This window comes from Erithacus rubecula, assembly GCF_903797595.1.
Source record: "Erithacus rubecula genome assembly, chromosome: 6".
NCBI classification, from domain to species: domain Eukaryota; kingdom Metazoa; phylum Chordata; class Aves; order Passeriformes; family Muscicapidae; genus Erithacus; species Erithacus rubecula.
The window spans coordinates 4,528,586-4,550,637 of record NC_136688.1 but is presented as its reverse complement, the minus strand read 5'-3'; the positions used below and the strand labels follow the sequence as shown (position 1 = coordinate 4,550,637).

Below are 22,052 nucleotides of genomic sequence, written 5' to 3'. Positions count from 1 at the left end.
TCCAGGGCAGGCCTTGCATTTGGAAAGGTTAAACTCACAGGGTTAAGAGTGGGTGCTGGATGAAGAGATTTCTTGGGGTTTATGCCCTTTCCATGCCAACCAGCTGCAGCCAGAAGCACTAATCTTCCTGTTAAAAAGGGGGAGGTAAAGTCTGGGTGGGCACACTGCTCTGCCCCTGAGGGTGTCACCAAAATACAGGGATCCCTCCTGGTGTGGATGTTCTGGGTATGCACACGTGTGAAGGAAGGCACACCTCTCTCCAACACACAAATAACTATATTGCTTTCTTTTGCAGAAACCTCAGTGCTCTGAACAAGAAGTCCTTCCACAGGAAGGCCTCTTCTGAAAGCTTCTTCCTGGACTCTCGCTGTTGGTTTCTCCTCTGCATCTTTCTTACGTGTCAACTCTTCATTAATTATGTCTTCAAATAAAGTCACTACGTTTGGCAGCAATAATGAGCACTGGCTGCAGGAGGGGGCCACTCGCGCAAGGAGCCCAGCGAGGCACCAAAGCACTTTAGAACCAACACGGCAGAGGTGGAAGGAAGTGGGAAAACGAGGTTAAAAAGGGACCTTAGAACCTGCAAAACTTTGTTCCTGCAGATTATGTCATTTTTGCCTTTTACATGTACATCTTCAAGGACCTCTTAACCTGTATGGGCCTTAATGCTGAAGCCAAATGTAGCTTTAATTGTGCAATTTGTTTTCTATGTTTTGTCATTTTCTGATGCAATTAATAATTACCCAGCAGTATTGGTAACCCCAAAATGGTAATCACCTCAACATTTTGGAAAAGGCATGGCAGCCTGGGTCATAGCTCCAGGAGTGAGGGAGAGCAATGAAGAACTGATGTCCACGGTGCCTGTCCAGCTGCCTTTAATTACAGGAGGGATAACACTTGGTCCAAAAAATCCAGCCCCAGGATATTAAGTTATGATCTGTTTAGTCAACACAATGGGACCTCAGGATGTGCTTTATTTTCCATTCCACAGAAACTGTAAATATACACAATTTCCTAGAGCCATTCTTCTTTAGGAAATGGGAAGTATTCAGTGAAAGCTCCTTGTCTGGTTATGGAGCCACTGTCCTGAGTGTGGCCCATCGAGTGTGATGTCAGACACGCACGCCTGTTTGCAAAACCTGGTCACTTACTATTCTTGTTATTATTTGCTCTATGGCTGTTTTATAATATCACACCCTAGCATTGTAGAGAGAAATCCACTGCCCCAGCATAGGTGAGGATGGGAGGGATGTAGGTGTACGTGTGTTTGGTCTTAGGCACATTTATTGTCAAAGGTCAGGAAAGAGGGAGGGTTTTGCCACTGCATTGTTCAACCCTGTTAATAGTCTTCCTATTTTACACCATTTTTTAAAGATTTGCAATATTTTCTTTAGACTGCAGACAGTACTAAGCCTTTCTTTTCTGGCCTGAAGTAGTTCCAAGTGGTAAGTACTGCTATATATACAGCCTTAAAATACTTAGTGGTGGTGCCAGTCTGGGCTATCTTTCAATGTAAATGTTTCCAAATTTTTGAGTACATTCCTCGTCATACTCCCCAGTTAGGGGAAACCTGTTTGTGCTTGATATGTTGAAATAAAAACTACACACAACTTTCATTGGCAGTCTATCTGACATTTTTTTGGGGGGTTGTGTTTGAGAGTGTTTTACAAGTAAATCACTTTTTAAAGGAAAATCTACAGGAAATTGCATCCAACAGTGTCAGATCTGGTCCATAAGTTAGTACAGTGTCATGGGTTTAGCATTGGCTACATCATCAGTGCACTTATTAGAATTATTTATTAAATTTTTGCTGTGAAATAAGATTAGAATGAAGGCAAAATAGGCTTAAACTTTAAAGGGTACAAAGAAAAACTTTATTATTAGAAACTATCAAAAAAAGTAAAATTCAGAATAAAATTTTCGGAACACTTCTTTTTTCTTCTTTTTTTTTGTTTATACTGACAACGTACAGAAAATTATTAGTTAATATTTTTTTTTTTTAAAAAAGTCTTTCACTAATTTATTTGGGAAAGGAGACTTCTCTCTTCAGACTATGGAGATTTTTACAGAAGAAACAGTTTTTCATGGCCACAATGCCACAGTGATTAGCCACCCAGGAGAATGGAAATTTGATCATTTTGTAAACATCTCTTCTTTGACTAACAGATTTTCACAACCATTATTCAGGACTATATTAGCTTATGGGGCACGTTGTAAGGATTGTAACAGTTTAAACAGCAGCTTTCTTCATCTTTGAAAATGGGTGGGGGAGGCGTGTTTGTTGGGGTTTTTTTTGGTTTTGGGGTTGGTTTTTTTTGGTTTGTTTTGTTTTGTTTTTTTTTTTTTTTGCTTATTCTTCCATAGGGAACAGCAGGGTTTTTTGTGTTTTTTTTTTTTTTTTTTAATTTAAATTTATGGGATTATAGTCATTTTAATATTTGTTTATTCTAGCTCGAATGTCTCTGTTTATATTTACAGTTAAAACATTTATTTACCTTATATTTTAATGTGTGATAGGGAAACAAGAGTTTATTTTTTATAGTTTGAAAAAAGAGACATTTCGGTCCACCACTTTTTTTTCCTTTCTTCATCTGGGATTTGACTTTTTCTTTTGTTCAGCCTCAGAATTTTTATGTTGGTTCTTGTGCATGTCTTGATTTTGGTTCTTTTCTTCCACTTGGGAGAGAGAACAAAGTGTTTGCAAGTTTTATTCTGGGCAGTAAAAGAGATAATCACATATTTCACCCTCACAGGTGGGTCTGCAGAGTGTTCATCTGGCCACGAAATGATACAACGAGAAATATTCTGAAATACGCTGGATAAGCAGAATAATGAGGAGAAGTTGTTTGGCCATATTGCCTTCACTGTCAAACCAGGACAGACAGCAATAGCAGTTTTTGATTTTCCTCACAGGCAGCAAGCTGCACACAACACTGACTCCTTCCTTGGCTCACAGGCAGGCAGGGCAGCTGCCAGTACCAAAATCCAGCAGTGTCTGCTTTGCTCCTTGCCTGCTTCCTCACCCTCACCGGTGAGTAAAATAAACACTGTTGCCACAAGAGCAACAATTCAGTGAAAGAAATCACCGATCTATTGCATCAGCAGAGGAAGAGTATGTAGCATTTCAGGCTGTTGCCGCAGAGGTTTAAAAATTAATCCGAAAAGGAACAGCCTATGAATCCTTGTGCCATTAATTCTCATCCAGTTTCAACATCTGGAGGTGAATGTTCCTACATGCCAGTTACATGGGAAATGAAAAGTATTCTCGAGGAAATTCATGGCCAGAAACGTTCTTTCTCTGAGAGGAATAACTGCTGAGGAGAAGCGTGAGAACCCTTTTAAGGCTTTAGAAAAATCAGCTATCTGCACTTCGTTTGCACACTGTTGGAAAAATTCTCCTTACAGCCTTTCCCTGTGCTTTTTGCGATCAGGGTGGGCAGCCCTTCAGCGCCCGAGGTTCAGGTGGAGATATTTATTCAGGCGATTGGGTGCGGTTTGCGGGAATATCGCACAACATCGTAGAAGAAGCGCTCTGTCCGGCGCAGTGTATTACTGCAGAGCCACGCCTCCCCCTCACCCCATCTCACCGCCCTCGCCTCGCGTCCTGCGCCGGGGCAGCGGCGCCTTGGGAGCCGGGCCGGTGATGGGGCCGCTGCCGCTGCTCCTGCAGGTGAGTGCTGGGGGGACTCAACGGGGCTACTGTCTGCGGGCTCGCCCTCCGCTAGCGGTGGCTGTCAGCCGTCCGCAGGCAACCCACACTCCGCTCTTTGACGGGGAAAGAATCTTCCTGCAGCTCTAGTGTGAGAGACGCTTATGGGGTTTTACTTCCTTTCTTTTTATTTTCTTTCCGTTTTCTTCTTCAAGAGACTTTAGTAACTTTCCCGAACTTTTTGTCTTTTTTTGATGTCCCCGCAAACCTTGTTTGGATGCGCCGCGAGCCCCGCACCCTTAGGGTTGGCGGAGTTCCTCAAGTAGCTCCTCACCGTAGGAACTTACTGACGCACTCGCTGTCGCCTTCCGTCTCTCGTGGGGGGAAAAAAGAAATAAAAAAGGCCACCAGTAAGGAGGAAATTCTTTAATATTCTCTATGTTATTTGACTGTGAATGTGGAAGTTTTCCCACATCCCCACAGCTACGGGGAAGCTTTTCAGTCCAGCAGAGCACAGTTTAGAGTACAGGACCCTCTTGGTTTTACTTAAAAGATGCCGGCTGCTGGCAATTAGTGACGGGGCGCTGGGCGGCCGCCCCTTCCCCTCCTGCTCTTGTTCTAGCAGTTCTTCTCGTGTGCGCGTTGTGAGAGATGTGACTCAGGTGTCCCTGGGCGCAGACAATGAACCTGCGCTCGCATTCCTGAAGCACCTGGCGCACCGCGGGAGCGCTGCCGGGAATGCGCCCCGCGCGATTCTTTTTCTTAAAAAAAAAAAAAAAAAAAAAAATCATACGAATGCTCTGGTAGCAGTGTGAATGACTCGGCTTGCCTTCTGCCTACGGTTAGAGAGACACGTTGGATGCGTCTGTGGGGAGTTTCCTCAATTTTGCTGCAGCGAGAGTAGCACAGCTTCTGATGAATTAAGAAAATGGAAAAAGGCAGAAGTGAGTCCCTTGAACACCGCAGAAACTTTGGTCACTGCAGTGAGCTAGTGGAAAGAAAACAAGTTTATATGGATGCAGGAATACGTGGCAATAGTTGCCTTAAATCCATCACCCACTGTGTGGTGCTGCCTTAACCCCAGCTTTGTGATGGCAATTATTGCTGTGAGCAGCAATTAACCGAAATTTGTTTGGGTTTCCTCTGTGGCTTCCCATGAACTTGTGAATGTGTTTCCAAGTCTTTACAAGTTAATCTCCTCAGGATAGTTATCTTATCCTGGGAGGATGAATCACTCCAGGTGCCTGTTTGCCTGCCCTGTAGGTTGTGCTACTGACCGTGCCTGGAGCCCAAGACAACTGTGGGCAGAATGAGTATCCCCACGAAGGTCTCTGCTGTGTATTGTGTGAAGCAGGTAAGACTTTGAGCAGTGACAGCTGCTAGCTCTTGTTTCTTCCATTGCATGCTGTGAAAGGGGAAGCCTGGTTGGAGCTGTGATGACTTTTGGTGCTGTTTGAAGTGAGAGCTCCTTAATGCAACAGGTGATGACTGGGAGAGGTGCTTTAGCATCAAGCCAGGAAGCCTCTGCTTGTGGTTGAGGATAAAGTTTTTGATGCTAAACGATTTTAATTAGCGCCAAGAAAGGGCCTAGGGGAATTCTGATATTTCTGTGTCTGTAGGCAAAACTTCAGTATGGTTTTGCTCTCCCCTCTGTGCGCAATGTGTGCAGAGTTAACAAGCTTTGCAACAAGAGAAAACCTCTCCTGAGTATCAGAAGTTTACTGGTGCATTTATGTGGGTTCAGACAAAGGAGAAAACAAGTTGATTGAAAGCAATTGTCCCTGGGCTTGTCCCATTCCTTCAGCAATGCTGCCATCCACATGGCTCCCTGCCTGAGCCACTGCAGTGACTGATCCTTGTCCCAGCTGAGGCCTTGCTGGACACCTCGTTCTGCACCTCTCCCTGTCTGAGCAGCAAATTCCCAGTGTTCCTCCTGACTCTCCTGTGCTGTTTGATTCATGTGGCACATGATTGATTTGCAAGGAAGGGTTGAATTCTCCCCAGAACTTTGTGCTTTAATATCCTGGTTTAGCCCTTTGTCTGTCAAAAGACCCCCTGACTTTGCTGCTGCCTGTTTTCTTCTTCCACAGGTACTTTTGTTGCTGTTCACTGCAGTGTTCCACATTCAAAAGGAAAATGTGACCCTTGCAAGCAAGGAAAAAGCTTTACTGCCCATGCAAATGGCTTGGAGGAATGTGTGCCTTGCAGACAGTGCAATGAAGGTACAAAACATTATGAAACCTGATGGGATTGGAGCCATTTCCCCTTCTTTAATGTAGAAAGCCTGGTCTTCATGGAGCATATGGAACTTAAAATTAAATGGCCATTTTGGCCTGAGCATAATCTTTGCACTTGCCAACTTCTTTTTGATTTTTAGATCGGATAACCCTGAGTCCCTGTACTCTGACACAGGATGCTGAATGCCAGTGCAAACACGGGTATTTCTGTGCTGATGAGGGCTGTGAGATATGTGAGAGAAACAGTGAAAAGTAAGTTTGAGACCAAGTCATTCTTTTCCTTCAATGAAAAGTTAGAGCTGTGGCCCAATCTGTGCCAATAGCTAACACATCATCAGGCTGTAAAAAATTGCCCTGAACCCAAATGGCATTATTCATGCATTTAACGTGTTAGGTGTCAAAATCTGTGATGTTGATAGCTGCAAAGAGATGGACTTGGGTATCTCTGTGCTAGTTGCCTATGGCTGTAAATGTGCATTTTTTGTCTCTTCAGGTTGGTATTTCCCCAGAAACACGGGTGAATGAACTTTCTAGCACCCCGCTAAAAATTTTGGGATGCAGAACTCCCTGTTGAAGGAAACTAAGTGTGCATGAATAATGCCTCTACTCTGTGGGTTTTTAGTTTTCTTTTCCCTCTTCGCTTAGAAGGTAACATACCTGAATTTTATCTGCTTTGCTGGGTTTTTTTTCTTGGGTTGTTTAGAAGTGCACTTCTCTCAAAGCTTATGCATGTTCTGGTCATGGTTCTAAGCTCTGTCTGGAAAAGAATCAGGTCTGGGCCGAGCCAAGTATTGCTCTGGAAATGTTGATGCAACCTTGTGTTACCATCCCCTTCAGGCATCCGGACGAGAAAGACATCTCACAGAATTCCACTGATGCTGCGGATGCAGGCACACCCAGTCAAGGTCTGGTGCACAAAAAACCCCCTCAGCTTAGTTTGTTGGGTCTGTGCCTTCAGGCTAATAACACCAGAGCAGTCTGTACAACAGTGTTTCAACTGCTGTAACACATTGAACAGGAGCTGCCTGTTAGTCTGGGACTTGCTAAGGCCAAGTTCTCCAATTGCTTGATGGGCCAAACCTCCTTGAGTTTCACTGGGTGAAAGCTTCATGTGTTGCCAGGGTTCTTCAAGTTTCAAGGGTGGCCCAGTTGAAAGCTATGGATAGTGCAGAGATGTTTACTGTACTTGGAGTAACTTCCTCTTCTGCCAGGGCTGCACACTGTCTGTACTACAGCATCCAGAGGTTGCTGTCATCTTGTGCCTACTTATTTTCCCTGAAGTGTCTCTCAGAAAGCCTTGTGGAAGTTTTATTGCAGCTCTCTGCAGAATTCCCTGCTGCCTTTGGATGATGGTGTGCTGTGCAAACAAATACTCACACGGTCAGGGCAGAAAAAATTTTCTTTTCCAGGAAAAATTATCTGAGTTGTTGTATTAGTTTGGGCTTAGGTTTTTCCCTAGGACAGTAAGGAATATCTATGCAGGGGACTGTTTCAGTATTAATTTAATTTTGTTTTTCTTTCTTTGCAGGGACAAGTGCTATTTGGGTTTGCTTGGGGTTGGTTGTTCCTGTCCTCTTTGCCTGTGTATTTTTTTTCTATTGCCATGCTAAGAAGCCCTCATGGCGAGGTCCTAGAGACAGGGAGTGGGAACCTCCCTGGTTTCTTAGGACTTTCCCTGGCAGGTGGGAGGGGGACACCCCGAGATTGGAAGCAGGTAAAGGAGAGTGGGGGGCAATTTCTGGCTCTCACTCACTCCTTGCTTTGGAGGAGGACAGTCACTGCCACCACTGCCATCCCAACACCGGAGCTGCCTCTGTGCTGTTGCACCCTCTCACCTGCCCTCATAGGACACCCTCCCTCTTTCAGCTTGCTGTTCCTGAGCATCCTGCCTCTCCTCCACCCCTTCCCATCTGGGACACAGCTGCCATCACCCCAGCACCCCTGCAGCCACGTGGAGACCATGGTACCTGCCCATCAGGAGCCGGCAGCGCTCACTGCCAGCTGTGATGGGAACTGCACCACAGGGGAAAGTGCCTGTGGCCAAGGGGACTGCAACTGGGCTACTGTTCTGTTTCTTGTTAATTTTATACTTGGTTTTGTTTGTTTTTTAAATGAATAAATATTTAAGTAAGAGATGGCCTTGTTTCATTTATTTGCCTCAATATATATACTAGCAAAGACCTGTTATCCCTATCCCCATATTTTTGCTGAGAGCCTCTTAATTTCAAAATGATACAAGCTCAGAGGGTTAGGATTTATTTTCTCCATTTCAATGGAGGGCCCTGTTTTCCCTTGCACACCTGTCTTTCAAACCAGCACAGATTTTGGTGCCCAAAGGTGGGGCCTGAGATCATCCAGAGGAAAGGGTGAAAAAGGACTCACACTCCTTGAGTTTTAATTTCTTCTGTTAGGTGGCACCATGTGGTCTAGTTTCCCCTGGTTCAGGTTGCATGTGGTCACAGCTGTATCTCTCCCATTTGCAGCCCCCTTATCTAAACACGTGTCCTATAACTAAGTCTGCTGTGGCTGTTAGCCAGCTTAATTTATGGGTGGAAAAGGTGAGGAAGTCACCTGGACTTTTACCTTCCTCTGGGAGGGGGGTTCATGGATGCAGAGCTATGGCACTGTGTTTTTGGGGTTACTTCAATAATGGTACTTACTGTGAGGAAGTGACAGCAGGGGAAGTCTTCTCCCAACCCCTTCACTCAGTTTTTTCCTTGTACCCCACCAGTTTTGACAGGTTCAAATCTGCAGTAAATGCTAGTGATATCATACAGTGGCTGGTGTTGCTGATAATGCCTGTTCTGTTTAACATTCAGAGCTAAGGGGAGATTGACTTGGATAACTACCCTGATACCTACCCCAGGAAATAGGAATGCTGCCCCACAGCTCACCTCAGAAATGAACCACCCAGAGTGGGTGGGTACTCTAGTGAAGGAGATGCATGAGATGGGCCGGATGCTGAGGGAGTTCATCTCCCCAGCTGGTGAGAAAGCCTCACTGTGCCTTAAAGAGGGAGAGTCTGAGGGTGCAGCAGTGGAACCAACAGATGTTTCATCTGTCACAGCAGGAACAGTCGCCCCTGTGGAAATGAAGAAGTCTAAGATGAAATCAAAGCACTTAGTTAATAAGGAAAAGAAAGGAGGGCAACCACAACCTGCACAGGAGCCAAAGGTTGAGAGTTGAGTCCCTGTTGTATAAATGTTTCTGTAATCTGTAAAAGGAGACTGTATGTTGAGGCCATGAGTCTTTTACAACTTGGTTACTCCGGGACTGGGACCTTATGGGAACAGGTGTACAACTGGATGGAACTGAGGGAAGGAATTTGGGATCCCTGACACAGGACTCAGGTCTGAGTCACGTATCTGTAAGGGAGCAAGGCCTCCTTTCCCTCTGGGAGCAGTTTTAATGAGTGTAAGAGAGAGGTTTGTGCACAGAGAGAATGCAGGAGCATCACCGTAGGATGCGCTGGCAGACCCTTGAGGAAGGGATCCAGCAGCTGAGAGAAGCAGCAGTATTAGAGGTGCTCTTTGGGAGGGAGGGACAGCATGACTATGACCCTGACAAGGTCAGGTGCACAGAGCAGATGCTGTGGAATTTGGCAACCCTGGGGCCATCTCAATATACCACCTTCACTGCAATGATCAATGATAACAGTCAAGAGACAGTGGGCTCTGTTGCCAACAAGCTGAAGAGTTACAGGAGTAGGATCAATGGCCCAATACAGGCCCATCCCTCTGTATCTCCAGGAGGAGATGAGAGAGGAGGTGGGGAGGAACCATTCCCATATGGCACAGGCCCCAAAGTCAGAGCCCAACATCTCCTGGCTAGGGAGAGAGGGTACATCCCACCAGCTGATCTGTGGTTCTTTCTGTGTGACCATGGGGATGGCATAGGAAAATGGGATGGGAATGCCACTTGTCCTGGCAGCACAGGTGTGCCAGCTCGGGGAGGGAAACACTAACCTAGGGAGCTCCATTAAAGTGAAGGTAGAGCCTCAGCCTCCCATGGCCAAGGTGCTGGGTATTACAGAGGGAGGATGATCTGTCAGATTCCCTGGAAAGAACCTCTAGTATTTATGCCCAGGAACAAAATAACCAGGGCTAGGGGGGCCCTGCCTCTAGCCAGGGAAAACTGGATCCTTTGGATGGTGTGGATCTGATGGCCTGGCACAGATCTGCCAAAGACTCCAGGTGCTGTAAAACCAGTGATCAGCCCTCCAACCACAGCCAGAACACAGAGAGCAGCTGCTCAACACCAGAGTCAGTGCAGGAGCTCTCAGGTGATGATGGCAAGTATTCAGGTGTCACTGGGTCAGGCTCTAATGTTCTTCCCTTGGTACTTTAATTCTTGAGCCAGCCCCGGGACATTTCTGGCCCAGTTAATACCATGAGCAACAGCTCACAGGCAGCACAGACAAAAATAATTAGTTTATCATTTTTGTTAAAAGATATATTTTATGAATTCATTTAGGAGAGGAAATTTCCTTCTTCAATCTATGGAAATTTTTACACAAGAAATAGATTTTCATGGCTTCAATGTCAGCGATTAGGTGCCCAGGAGAATGGAAATTTGATCACTATGTAAAAATCTCTTCTTTGACTAACAGTTTTTTCACAACCATTATTGAGAATGATAGTAACTTATGGGGCACACTTTAAGGATTGTAGCAGTTTAAGCAAAAGCCTTCCTCATTTTTGAAAACAGAGGTTTGGGGGGTTTTTTAGTTTTGAGGTTTTGTTTTTGGTTTTTTGTTTTTTTGTTTTTTTTTTTTTTTTTTTTTTTTTTTTTTTTTGCTTCCCTGGGAAACAGCAGGCATGTTAAACTTTTTCATTTAAACTTTTGGGATTATATTCATTTGAATATTTGTTTATTCTAGCACTAGTGTCTCTATTTACAGTTAAAACATTTCTTTACCTTATAATAAATTTTTATGTGTTATGCAGAAACAAGAGTCTCTTTTTTTATTGTTTAAAAATAAGAAATTTCAGTCCATGACTTTTTTCCTCTCTTCTCTTGGGACTTGAATTTTTTTTTGTTCGACCTCAGAGTTTTTATGTTGCTTTTGTGAGTATCTTTGTTTCCGTTCTTTTCTTTCACTCAGGAGAGAAAACAAAGACTTTGTAACGTTTATTCTGGGCAGTGAAAGTGTTAATATTTTGCCTGGGACTGCAAAGGGTTATGCGATTTTTTTTCGGGTCGCCGCCGGGAGTTTTTTTAGCCGTAAGATCATACTTTTTATGGCATGATGGAACGGTGGACTGTCATCTTACAGGGACCAGCCAGAAATAGGAGTGTGTTGCTTACCTCTATTCTATTGGGGGGTGAACTCGTCTCAGCCACAGCCGCCCCTTTTCGGTCCCAGTGGCCACCGATCCCCGCCGCGCCGGGGGGAGCGGCCGCTGCCGAGGTGTCCCAGCGGCAGCATTTCTGCAACGCCGGGAGGGCAGTGAGGGGGAAAGCCAGGATTTCAGCGGGCGATGGGCTCCCCCTTCCATTTCCTTGCCTCTCAGAAAGAAAAGGAAAAAAAAAAAAAACCAAATCACTTCCGTAGGATGTCTTTAGTATCAAAACAGGACAAACAGCATTTGCAGTTTGGTTTTCCTCACCCGCATCAAGCTACACTCAGAAATGACTCATTCCTTGGCTTACGGGTGGGCAGGGCACCGCGGCCAGCCCCACCATCAGACCCGCACTGGCGGCGCCCTGTTCACTCTCACAGGCGGGCAGAGCAGCCGTGAGCCCCAAACCCCAGCACTGATTCCTTCCCTGCCCTCGCAGGTGAGTAGCAGTCAGCCCCAAACCCCTGCACCGACTCCTTCCCTGCCCTCGCAGGTGAGTAGCAGTCAGCCCCAAACCCCTGCACCGACTCCTTCCCCGCCCTCAAGGCGGGCCGGGCAGCACTCAGCCTCCTCATCAGCCCCGCACTCACTGCTGACCCCACTCGCCCTCGCAGGCGAGCACGGCCCCAGAGCTCAGCGCTCGCTGTTTCCTCTTTGCTCGCCTTCACACGAAGGCAGGGCAGCAGCCAGCTCCAAAGCCCTGACTCCTTCCTTGCCTCTCAGTAGCCGGCTCCACACTGCACTGACTCCTTCCCTCCTTCTCTCTGCAAGATTCATTCTTCCTTCTCCATACCGGCTAATCCCAACCTGTCCCTTACCCGGCCACCTTACCCTGTCTGTCCCTTGCATGATCGAATGTTCCTTTCTCAGCACAGCCAGCAGACTCAAACTCCAACTAACTGAGGACCAGTTAACCCGCTCTAACACCCATCCTCATTGGACCGGCTTATCGTACTTACAGCCTTTCCCTCTGCTTTTCGTGATCAGGGTCAGCACCTGAGGTTCAGGTGGAGAGACCAATAAGGCAATTTCCTGCGCTTCCCGGGCAGGCCTTGGAAGCGTGAAGGGAGAGTCCCGCCTCTCAGCCGCACCCCAAACACCTGATCAGCGGAATAAAAATCGGCGGCTCCGCAGGACCCGTCTGAAGCGACGGACGGTGCCATGGCAGTCGCGGGAGTGATGGGGCTGTTCCTGCTACCGGTGAGTACTCTGCGTGCCCGTGGGACTGGCCAGGGCTACTTATCCACGGGCTCGCCCTGCGCCTGCCTGACGCGAGTGGCGCTGGTGTCGTTAGAACCCGTACTCCGCGTTTTGTGGGGGAAAAACTCTTCTTGCAGCTCTAGTGTGAGGTAACCTTCTGGGATTTTTCTGCCCCTTTCGTTTTTAAAAGACTTTAGTAACTTTCCCGAACTTCCTCTCGTGTTTGATAGCCCGGCAAATCTGTGCCATTCATGCCCCAGCGCCGTCAGGAAAGTCGGCACATTAGCACGGCTGTATGCATGTAAAAGCCCATCCTTCCTCAGCGCTGCTACCTTCCGTCTCTCCTGGGGATGGGGTACGGGGGGAATGTTCCAAGTCACAAGTGAGTTCTTTAATGAATCTCACGTTATTTATCTGTGAAGCTGGAAGTTTTCCCACCTCCCCACAGCTACGGGGAATCTTTTCAGTCCAGCAGAGCAGAGTTTAAAGTGCAGGACCCTCTTGGTTTTACTTAAAAGATGCCGGCTGCTGGCAATTAGTGACGGGGCGCTGGGCGGCCGCCCCTTCCCCTCCTGCTCTTGTTCTAGCAGTTCTTCTCGTGTGCGCGTTGTGAGAGATGTGACTCAGGTGTCCCTGGGCGCAGACAATGAACCTGCGCTCGCATTCCTGAAGCACCTGGCGCACCGCGGGAGCGCTGCCGGGAATGCGCCCCGCGCGATTCTTTTACTTAAAAAAAAAAATAAAAAATCATACGAATGCTCTGGTAGCACTGTGAATGACTCGGCTTGCCTTCTGCATACGGTTAGAGAGACACGTTGGATGCGTCTGTGGGGAGTTTCCTCAATTTTGCTGCAGCGAGAGTAGCAGAGCTTCTGATGAAATAAGAAAATGGAAAAAGGCAGAAGTGAGTCCCTTGAACACCGCAGAAACTTTGGTCACTGCAGTGAGCTAGTGGAAAGAAAACAAGTTTATATGGATGCAGGAATACGTGGCAATAGTTGCCTTAAATCCATCACCCACTGTGTGGTGCTTCCTTAACCCCAACTTCGTGATGGCAATTATTGCTGTGAGCAGCAATTAGCCGAAATTTGTTTGGGTTTCCTCTGTGGCTTCCCATGAACTTGTGAATGTGTTTCCAAGTCTTTACAAGTTAATCTCCTCAGGATAGTTATCTTATCCTGGGAGGATGAATCACTCCAGATGCCTGTTTGCCTGCCCTGTAGGTTGTGCTACTGACCGTGCCTGGAGCCCAAGACAACTGTGGGCAGAATGAGTATCCCCACGAAGGTCTCTGCTGTGTATTGTGTGAAGCAGGTAAGACTTTGAGCAGTGACAGCTGCTAGCTCTTGTTTCTTCCATTGCATGCTGTGAAAGGGGAAGCCTGGTTGGAGCTGTGATGACTTTTGGTGCTGTTTGAAGTGAGAGCTCCTTAATGCAACAGGTGATGACTGGGAGAGGTGCTTTAGCATCAAGCCAGGAAGCCTCTGCTTGTGGTTGAGGATAAAGTTTTTGATGCTAAACGATTTTAATTATCACCAAGAACGGGCCTAGAGGAATTCTGATATTTCTGTGTCTGTAGGCAAAACTTCAGTATGGTTTTGCTCTCCCCTCTGTGCTCAATGTGTGTAGAGATAACAAGCTTTGCAACAAGAGGAAACCTCTCCTGAGTATCAAAAGTTTACTGGTGCATTTATGTGGGTTCAGACAAAGGAGAAAACAAGTTGATTGAAAGCAATTGTCCCTGGGCTTGTCCCATTCCTTCAGCAATGCTGCCATCCACATGGCTCCCTGCCTGAGCCACTGCAGTGACTGATCCTTGTCCCAGCTGAGGCCTTGCTGGACACCTCGTTCTGCACCTCTCCCTGTCTGAGCAGCAAATTCCCAGTGTTCCTCCTGACTCTCCTGTGCTGTTTGATTCATGTGGCACATGATTGATTTGCAAGGAAGGGTTGAATTCTCCCCAGAAATTTGTGCTTTAATATCCTGGTTTAGCCCTTTGTCTGTCAAAAGACCCCCTGACTTTGCTGCTGCCTGTTTTCTTCTTCCACAGGTACTTTTGTTGCTGTTCACTGCAGTGTTCCACATTCAAAAGGAAAATGTGACCCTTGCAAGCAAGGAAAAAGCTTTACTGCCCATGCAAATGGCTTGGAGGAATGTGTGCCTTGCAGACACTGCAATGAAGGTACCAAAACTTATGAAATCTTATAAAAATTTAACCATTTCCCCTTCTTTAATGTAGAAAGCCTGGTCTTCATGGAGCATATGGAACTTAAAATTAAATGGCCATTTTGGCCTGAGCATAATCTTTGCACTTGCCAACTTCTTTTTGATTTTTAGATCGGATAACCCTGAGTCCCTGTACTCTGACACAGGATGCTGAATGCCAGTGCAAACACGGGTATTTCTGTGCTGATGAGGGCTGTGAGATATGTGAGAGAAACAGTGAAAAGTAAGTTTGAGACCAAGTCATTCTTTTCCTTCAATGAAAAGTTAGAGCTGTGGCCCAATCTGTGCCAATAGCTAACACATCATCAGGCTGTAAATAATTGCCCTGAACCCAAATGGCATTATTCATGCATTTAACGTGTTAGGTGTCAAAATCTGTGATGTTGATAGCTGCGAAGAGATGGACTTGGGTATCTCTGTGCTAGTTGCCTATGGCTGTAAATGTGCATTTTTTGTGTCTTCAGGTTGGTATTTCCCCAGAAACACACGTGAATGAACTTTCTAGCACCCCGCTGAAAATTTTGGGATGTAGAACTCCCTGTTGAATGAAACTAAGTGTGCATGAATAATGCCTCTACTCTGTGGCTTTTTAGTTTTCTTTTCCCTCTTCGCTTAGAAGGTAACATACCTGAATTTTATCTGCTTTGCTGGGGTTTTTTTCTTGGATTGTTTAGAAGTGCACTTCTCTCAAAGCTTATGCATGTTCTGGTCATGGTTCTAAGCTCTGTCTGGAAAAGAATCAGGTCTGGGCCGAGCCAAGTATTGCTCTGGAAATGTTGATGCAACCTTGTGTTACCATCCCCTTCAGGCATCCGGACGAGAAAGACATCTCACAGAATTCCACTGATGCTGCGGATGCAGGCACACCCAGTCAAGGTCTGGTGCACAAAAAACCCCCTCAGCTTAGTTTGTTGGGTCTGTGCCTTCAGGCTAATAACACCAGAGCAGTCTGTACAACAGTGTTTCAACTGCTGTAACACATTGAACAGGAGCTGCCTGTTAGTCTGGGACTTGCTAAGGCCAAGTTCTCCAATTGCTTGATGGGCCAAACCTCCTTGAGTTTCACTGGGTGAAAGCTTCATGTGTTGCCAGGGTTCTTCAAGTTTCAAGGGTGGCCCAGTTGAAAGCTATGGATAGTGCAGAGATGTTTACTGTACTTGGAGTAACTTCCTCTTCTGCCAGGGCTGCACACTGTCTGTACTACAGCATCCAGAGGTTGCTGTCATCTTGTGCCTACTTATTTTCCCTGAAGTGTCTCTCAGAAAGCCTTGTGGAAGTTTTATTGCAGCTCTCTGCAGAATTCCCTGCTGCCTTTGGATGATGATGTGCTGTGCAAACAAATACTCACATGTACAGGGCTGATGTGTTCCCGGATGCACTGTCTGGGCTGTCGTACTAGTTTCGGTTTAGGTTTTCCTCTAGGACTTTAAGGAATATCTTTTTGGACAGATGTTTGTTTACTAATTTTTATGTTTTGTTTTTCTTTCATTGCAGGGATGAGTGCTGTCGTTTGGGTTATTCTGGCTCTGTGTGTCTTGGTTTTGGTCGTCGTTGTTGTTCTTGTTAAAAAGCTGAAATGTGATAAAGGTAACTGCTTGATTATTATCCATGAAATCTGCTTTCCAGAGTGAGGCAACGCATGCACTAGGGCTATCTCTCGTTCTTGTGTTCTCTTATAGAGGACCTTCTTAAACTCTAGTTCATTTAGCATGTGATTGAAATTAGCAAATCGTTGAAAATGAAGAGTAGTTTTGTTTGGTAAATAAAATGCATAATCCTTAACTGTGAGATTCTTATCTTGCTGACAGATGTATCTACTTCAAAGCAAGATTACAGTAAGATCCTTAAAAAAGAATTCTCCAATCTACTTTCCTTGTATTGGCGAAGAGAAAAACCTGTGTGTGTTTCAGATGCATGAGGCAGAAAGTAGCAGCTAATTAGATCACTAATTACTTTCACTGTGTTTGGCTCTGGAGCCTTTTTTTTTCCTAGGAATTGGTGCCCTTTATTCGTTTGAACCTTTTAACGTGAATGTTAAGTTGCTAAGTCCTGTGTTAATTTTTTTTTTAGCAGAAATTGAGCTGTTTTCTTTGGGAACCTCTATTTCCACTGTTGTGTGTTAAAGTATTTTTGCTCCTAGTTTAAAAGAATATTGAAAATTATTCTGAATTTTAAGTGCTAAGGTTGTTGAAATCATGTCTTAGTGGTTGTGTGTCAGTAAAGACAATTTCTGCCTTCTTTATTGCAATAGCCTACAAAAATGCTGAGAAACAAAGGCTGGAGTAGAGGAGATTGCCAGAATGGCTCAAAAGCCCAACTGCATCTTGTGCTCTGCATTTTACTAAGCAGGACCCTTCTCTGTATTAGGGTTAGCAGCACAGTGTTTGTGCTGTTGGTGAAAGCTAAGGGTAGTACTGTGGTGAGAAGTATGACAGGTTCAAAGAAACTAAATTGCTTTTGAAAGCTTTGCTGTGTTACAGGAGTTTCTATTGCATATAAGTCTTGTGTGAATTCAGCCATGTTTTAGTTGCTGCAATTCCTATAAGTTTCTTTCTTCTAAGAAACTTCTTTTGTTTTTCAGCTGCTTCAACTGATAAAGATGCAGAGAGAGGTCTGGTAAGTATGTGATGGATCAAGTCTTTCATCTCAATCTAATTGTTCAGTCTTAGTCTATCTGATGCACAGCCCTCAATATTTCTCTCTACATCTACTGTACATCTCTGATAGGATGTATTGCTGTGATGCAACAAGCTGTGATTCATGTGAGGTCCAATGATAATTAGCAAGTGCCTGTTTCATTCAATATCTGCATGTGTCTTCTGCAGTTGGCCTTGTCAATGCTTGGAAACATTTCAGAGCCTGTGACCAGGATGCTTTGGAAGCAGGGGAAAAGCTTGGACTAGCTGCAAGTTTTCCCTTCAGACTGTCTCCAAGTGATCCTTTGGTCCAATTAATTTCTTTTTTTTGCTGTTTCACATGTGTATTCTCCAACTGATGGCATCTATTGTTTACCTGCATGGTGGTGTTTAAGCCCTCATTGCATTGTCTCTACAAATTATTTGTTCAAAAGACTTAACCACTCCTGATCCAGTGATGTGATTGAGTCTTCCTGCCTTTGGGCTCATGTCACAATCTACAGACCAGGACCTGACAGTCTGAATTCTTGGTCCTAAGCAGTCCCAAAAGAGGGAGGGGTTCAGGGCTCAGAGCGTGCCAGTCCCAAAGTACATGCCTAGGAATGGTTTATCCAGCAGAGGCTGGTTGCTGGCATATGTTCCAACTTGAAGCTGGTTATACCCTGGCATCCTGTAGTCAAACACTATTTCAGATCCTTCCTGTTTGAGTCTGAAAAAACCTCTTGCTAGTCTAGCCTACTGCAAGATAAACACAAAAATGGACAAAGTAAATACAAGCTGGCTTTAATTTCTCTGGTCAGAAGCTTCATTCCTACCTGCACCGCAAGGCAAAAATGAGCTCAATTTCAGACAACAAATGTTAGTCTTGAGGAACTAGGAAAAATATTCAGACTGTTCTCACAGTGTGTACAGCACTCTTTTCCTGCAGCTTCTCTTGTCCCTCACCAATGCATTACCCACCCACTATATGCACTCGTGTCTAATGTTACTAATTAGACATTTTGAGTAATTCAATACATTTTAATTATGTCAAAAACACTTGACGACTGAAGAAACAGAATTTAAAGAGATGTTCCAAGGCTCACCTTAAACTCTGCTCTTTTTCTTGAAGGTCCATAAGTGCCTCAAATATGTGAAACACCCTGGGTTTTTTGTTGGGTTGTGTCTCCCCTCACGCTCTGGCCAGATTTGCAGCACTTCATCTATTTGTAGAAGCTGATGAAGAAATATGACAAAAAATGTGATCAAAATGCTGTAGCATGGGAGCTGGCAAATAGAACATCTCCTTAATTTGAATAAAATGGTTATAGAATGATGCAGTTACAAATTGGTGCATGGTGCCACTTGTCTCTCATGTAAGAGCTGCCACAGGTGGATGGGAAGTTCACACTTGGAGTGCTCATGCTGCTGTAAGAGCTTATTTGCTAATGAGAGTGTTACACTGATGCAGTCCTGAGACAGAGTATTTTGGCACCTGCACACCTTCCCTCCAAAGAACCAGCGAGTTCACACTGCTCTAATGCCCCCAACAACTGCTGATACTTGAAGAGCTGATGCTGGATTTTGAAACTGGAATATTAGCTGTTCTTTGCTCTTCCAGTCACTTATTTTGCTGTTGAAGAATTGTCCTGCATAAATAAGATCAAGTTATTTAATGTGTTTCTATGCTTGAACAGACACTGTTTTGAGTGAGAATGATATACAACTACCTGTGTGATATTTGGGGGGGTTCCCCCTCACAACCCTGCTTGGGCACCTTGGTCAGGGGGGTGGTTGTCACCTGTGGGTCACTGTCCCTGTGCAAGCAGAAAACATGCTGGCTTATGCTTACAGGTGGACTGCACATTAATAAAGACAAGTCTCAAGGACAGGGCAGTAATTCCTCATCCCTGTTTTCCACATGTAAAAACATATTCCCGAAGCCAGCCTATTCCTAAAGCACTGCCTGTCATGCTGAAGACGTGCCTCTGCTTTGTGCTTGTACTGGTCATGCTGACTGGTACTGTACTGCCTGCCTATGCTTGTTTAACAAATTGGTAATGCCAAAGAGGAAGGGAGCCTTTTTTTGCTTGCTTCCATCTTTGTCCCCTCCTAAAAGCTATGCAATTTATATAAGTGCTTACTGGCTCCTTTAGGCTGATTATAGTTTGGGAATCTCCAGGAGAGCAAATACAGATCCAGAGAGCCCAAGGCAGTGCACTTCCATGCAGCTAACAGACTCCTTGGCATCAGTTCTGAGCATCAGCCTTGACACAGTGATAGGTTTGGGGGCCCTGGTGCTGTTAAGTCAGCTCAGCAAGGCCCTTTCATTCCCCCTGTCCTTGGATGGGTACCTACCTCCTGTACCTAGAGAGGAGCAAGCAGCAATCCACATCAGTAAGAACATTAGGAAAAGTTTCCTGTGGTTGTTGTAGATGTTAGGTGCCTTACCCTGCAGTCTGCCTGGTACAGAGCAGCCAGGGAGGTGGAGAATCAGGCTCTGAAACCATTTGAAGTCTAATTCTAAAAGTGCTGCAACTTTGCCAAATTGACAGCTCTCCATTCATTTCTCTGACATCTGATGTCTTCAAGTATTTCCTTTTCTTCCCCCAGAAGAACATAGTGGAGAATTGTGTGGTTTCTGAGCAGGGCACTGTCCTGTGCAGGAGGTGGGCATGCTGTAGGACAGTGTGGTTGAGGAAGATTGTTAAGACCTTGTTGGCAGCAAAACCTGCCCAGAATTCTGCCTTTGAGCAGAATGCCCTGTCTGATTTTCCAAGTGGAACTCCAGCAAATTGTGGAATGACTGTAGGTGTGTGAAATGATCATTGTATTTTCTCTAATATCAGTATCCCTTTAATTGAGCTCTTAACTATTCCTAGAGCTTTCAGGCAAAACAATAGAGGAAACTTTGCCTTAAACATGTAATAGGAAGCATGGGAAGTGCTAGCTTGGGGAGAAAACAAATTCAATCCCTCATTTAATTTACTGTGCCTCTTCCATCTCCCCAACAGAAGCCACCCTTCTGCAATAGCAGCGAATGTTGCCTTGGAGCCAGTAGCATGTTTGTTTCACCATACAAAAAGTTTCTTTACTCCAGTACTTTCAGGTCTGCTCTGAAATTGCCTCCCCTTCCCTTTTTTGCTGTGTGTGCTGTAAAAGCAAGCTGTCAAGTAGGTAAAAAATGATTGTGAGTGAAGCACCCTGGTTTGTTGGAGTAATGGTCCAAAACTTTGTATTACAGGTATGAGAATCAAGTCAGATAACTGCTAAAGATCTCTCTCAAAGTGGTAAGTATTGCATAAATTTGGCAGTACTTGGAATTTCGTTTTTTTTTCCCTGTTGACTTTAGTCTACCTAAGGAGTAATATAAAGAGGCTAAGGAATATTGCTTAGAGCTACAAGGTTTCCAGTTTATTGTAAAATATGCTGAAACAGGATCATTGATGCATTTGTAATCCTGGTGGTAAACTGTTCTGCCTTTGGAGCATGACTTTTCTGCATGGGAGTATAGCATAGTCATGACTTTAAGAATAAGCATGGTACAAATTTTGGAAAAAAGTTTTAAAACTAGTCTGCATTGCAGCAGTGTGTACTCTGCTTTACTGAGTGAGATGTATGTCAGAGTGAGAGATCTCTCTGTCAAATGTCCCCTCATGTGGAAGAGCACATCAAACCTCAACACATCCTCCTGTACCCAGCAAATTGTTCTGCTGGATGTCCAAGCAATGGGTTTTGCTTGTGAGGGTCTATGCCAGCAGCATAGTGAAGTGGTTAAAACTTTTTCTTCAGTAGCCCTGTCAAGGGAAAATGCCAAGGAAGCCTTCCTCAAAGCCACCTTTACTGGATGGTGCCCTGCCTTAGGACATCACTTCTGAGATGTGCACCAACACCTTTAGAACTTTTAAGACCACTTAGGAGTAAACCTGTTTGTCCTGCTGCTTCTTAGGTGCCAAACCCTGCCTTGCTGCTGCTGTTTGTTTTGTGCAGGTATTGGCTGAAAATTAAGGGGAAAGTATGTAGGTGAGCTATGAAAAAATAACCCCTGTGTTTTAAAATCCAGGCTGATGTGTATGTTTCTTCTTGCAGAACTGAGAGAGCCCTCTGATGTTTTTATAGAGGAAAAACCACCACAACAGTGTGAGCAGCTTATGAAAACTCGGCTATAGGAAGATGATACTGAGGAAGCTACTTCTGCTACTTTTTTTCCTACTATAATTCTTTTGTACTATTATTTATGCTACTATTATTTATGCTATTATTATTTCCTATTTATAGTGAAGAGTTCTATCAGATGCTTCTCTGGAGAAACAGACTGAGAAAGGAACAATGTATTATTAATTTACTGAATGCATTGAGGCATATATAAGATACAGGTATTACAACATATCAAACTGTAAAAGGTAAAATCATTATACGGAGAAACTGAAGATTAATATTTACGATGAACTGCAAAAATGTTCTGTGTAGCATATGTGTTTCTTCAGACTTCTTTAAATGAGGGTGTCAGAAACTGCTAGTAGAAATGGAATTGACACCCTCACCTCATGCAGAGAGCCGGCAGGGATGTAATGGCTCTGCTGCTTTCATGTTTACATGACCTGTCTACCTTTGAGTTGTGAAATATTAAACTCAGGTGCTGGATGCTCACTTGGCAGACAGGAGATCGTGCATCGCTTAGTGGCTGTGCTCTGCTGCCCTAACCTGGCTGGTGCGACCAAGAGTCGGCTGCTGTTTTTGAGAGTACTGTGATGCTTTTTTTGTTTCGAATTTGAAGGGATTG

General features: G+C 44.9%; 2 protein-coding genes and 1 long non-coding RNA gene across 6 annotated transcripts in view; all 3 read left to right on the top strand.

The window, feature by feature from the left end:
- Positions 1–1,616, top strand: part of OSBPL5 (oxysterol binding protein like 5) — a 170,480-nt gene extending 168,864 nt beyond the window's left edge. For all 4 annotated transcript variants that reach the window (XM_079308388.1, XM_079308389.1, XM_079308386.1 and 1 more), the window contains one exon: positions 296–1,616. In XM_079308388.1, the coding sequence (XP_079164514.1) occupies positions 296–431 (136 nt within the window). In that variant the 3' untranslated portion in view covers positions 432–1,616. The remainder of the gene's footprint in view (positions 1–295) is intronic.
- A 3,255-nt stretch (positions 1,617–4,871) lies between these two features.
- On the top strand, positions 4,872–7,434 carry LOC306803262. The gene is made up of 5 exons (XR_013774591.1): positions 4,872–5,003; positions 5,740–5,871; positions 6,027–6,138; positions 6,724–6,791; positions 7,415–7,434. It is a non-coding gene; the product is annotated as an uncharacterized lncRNA (long non-coding RNA).
- Positions 7,435–12,369: 4,935 nt separating this feature from the next.
- Positions 12,370–18,973, top strand: LOC306803963 (uncharacterized protein). The gene is made up of 9 exons (XM_079309985.1): positions 12,370–12,428; positions 13,652–13,742; positions 14,479–14,610; positions 14,766–14,877; positions 15,463–15,627; positions 15,907–16,004; positions 16,149–16,241; positions 17,236–17,270; positions 18,402–18,973. The coding sequence occupies exons 1-9, from the start codon at positions 12,390–12,392 to the stop codon at positions 18,507–18,509; spliced, it is 873 nt and encodes a 290-aa protein (XP_079166111.1). The 5' UTR covers positions 12,370–12,389; the 3' UTR covers positions 18,510–18,973.
- Positions 18,974–22,052: the final 3,079 nt, after the last annotated feature.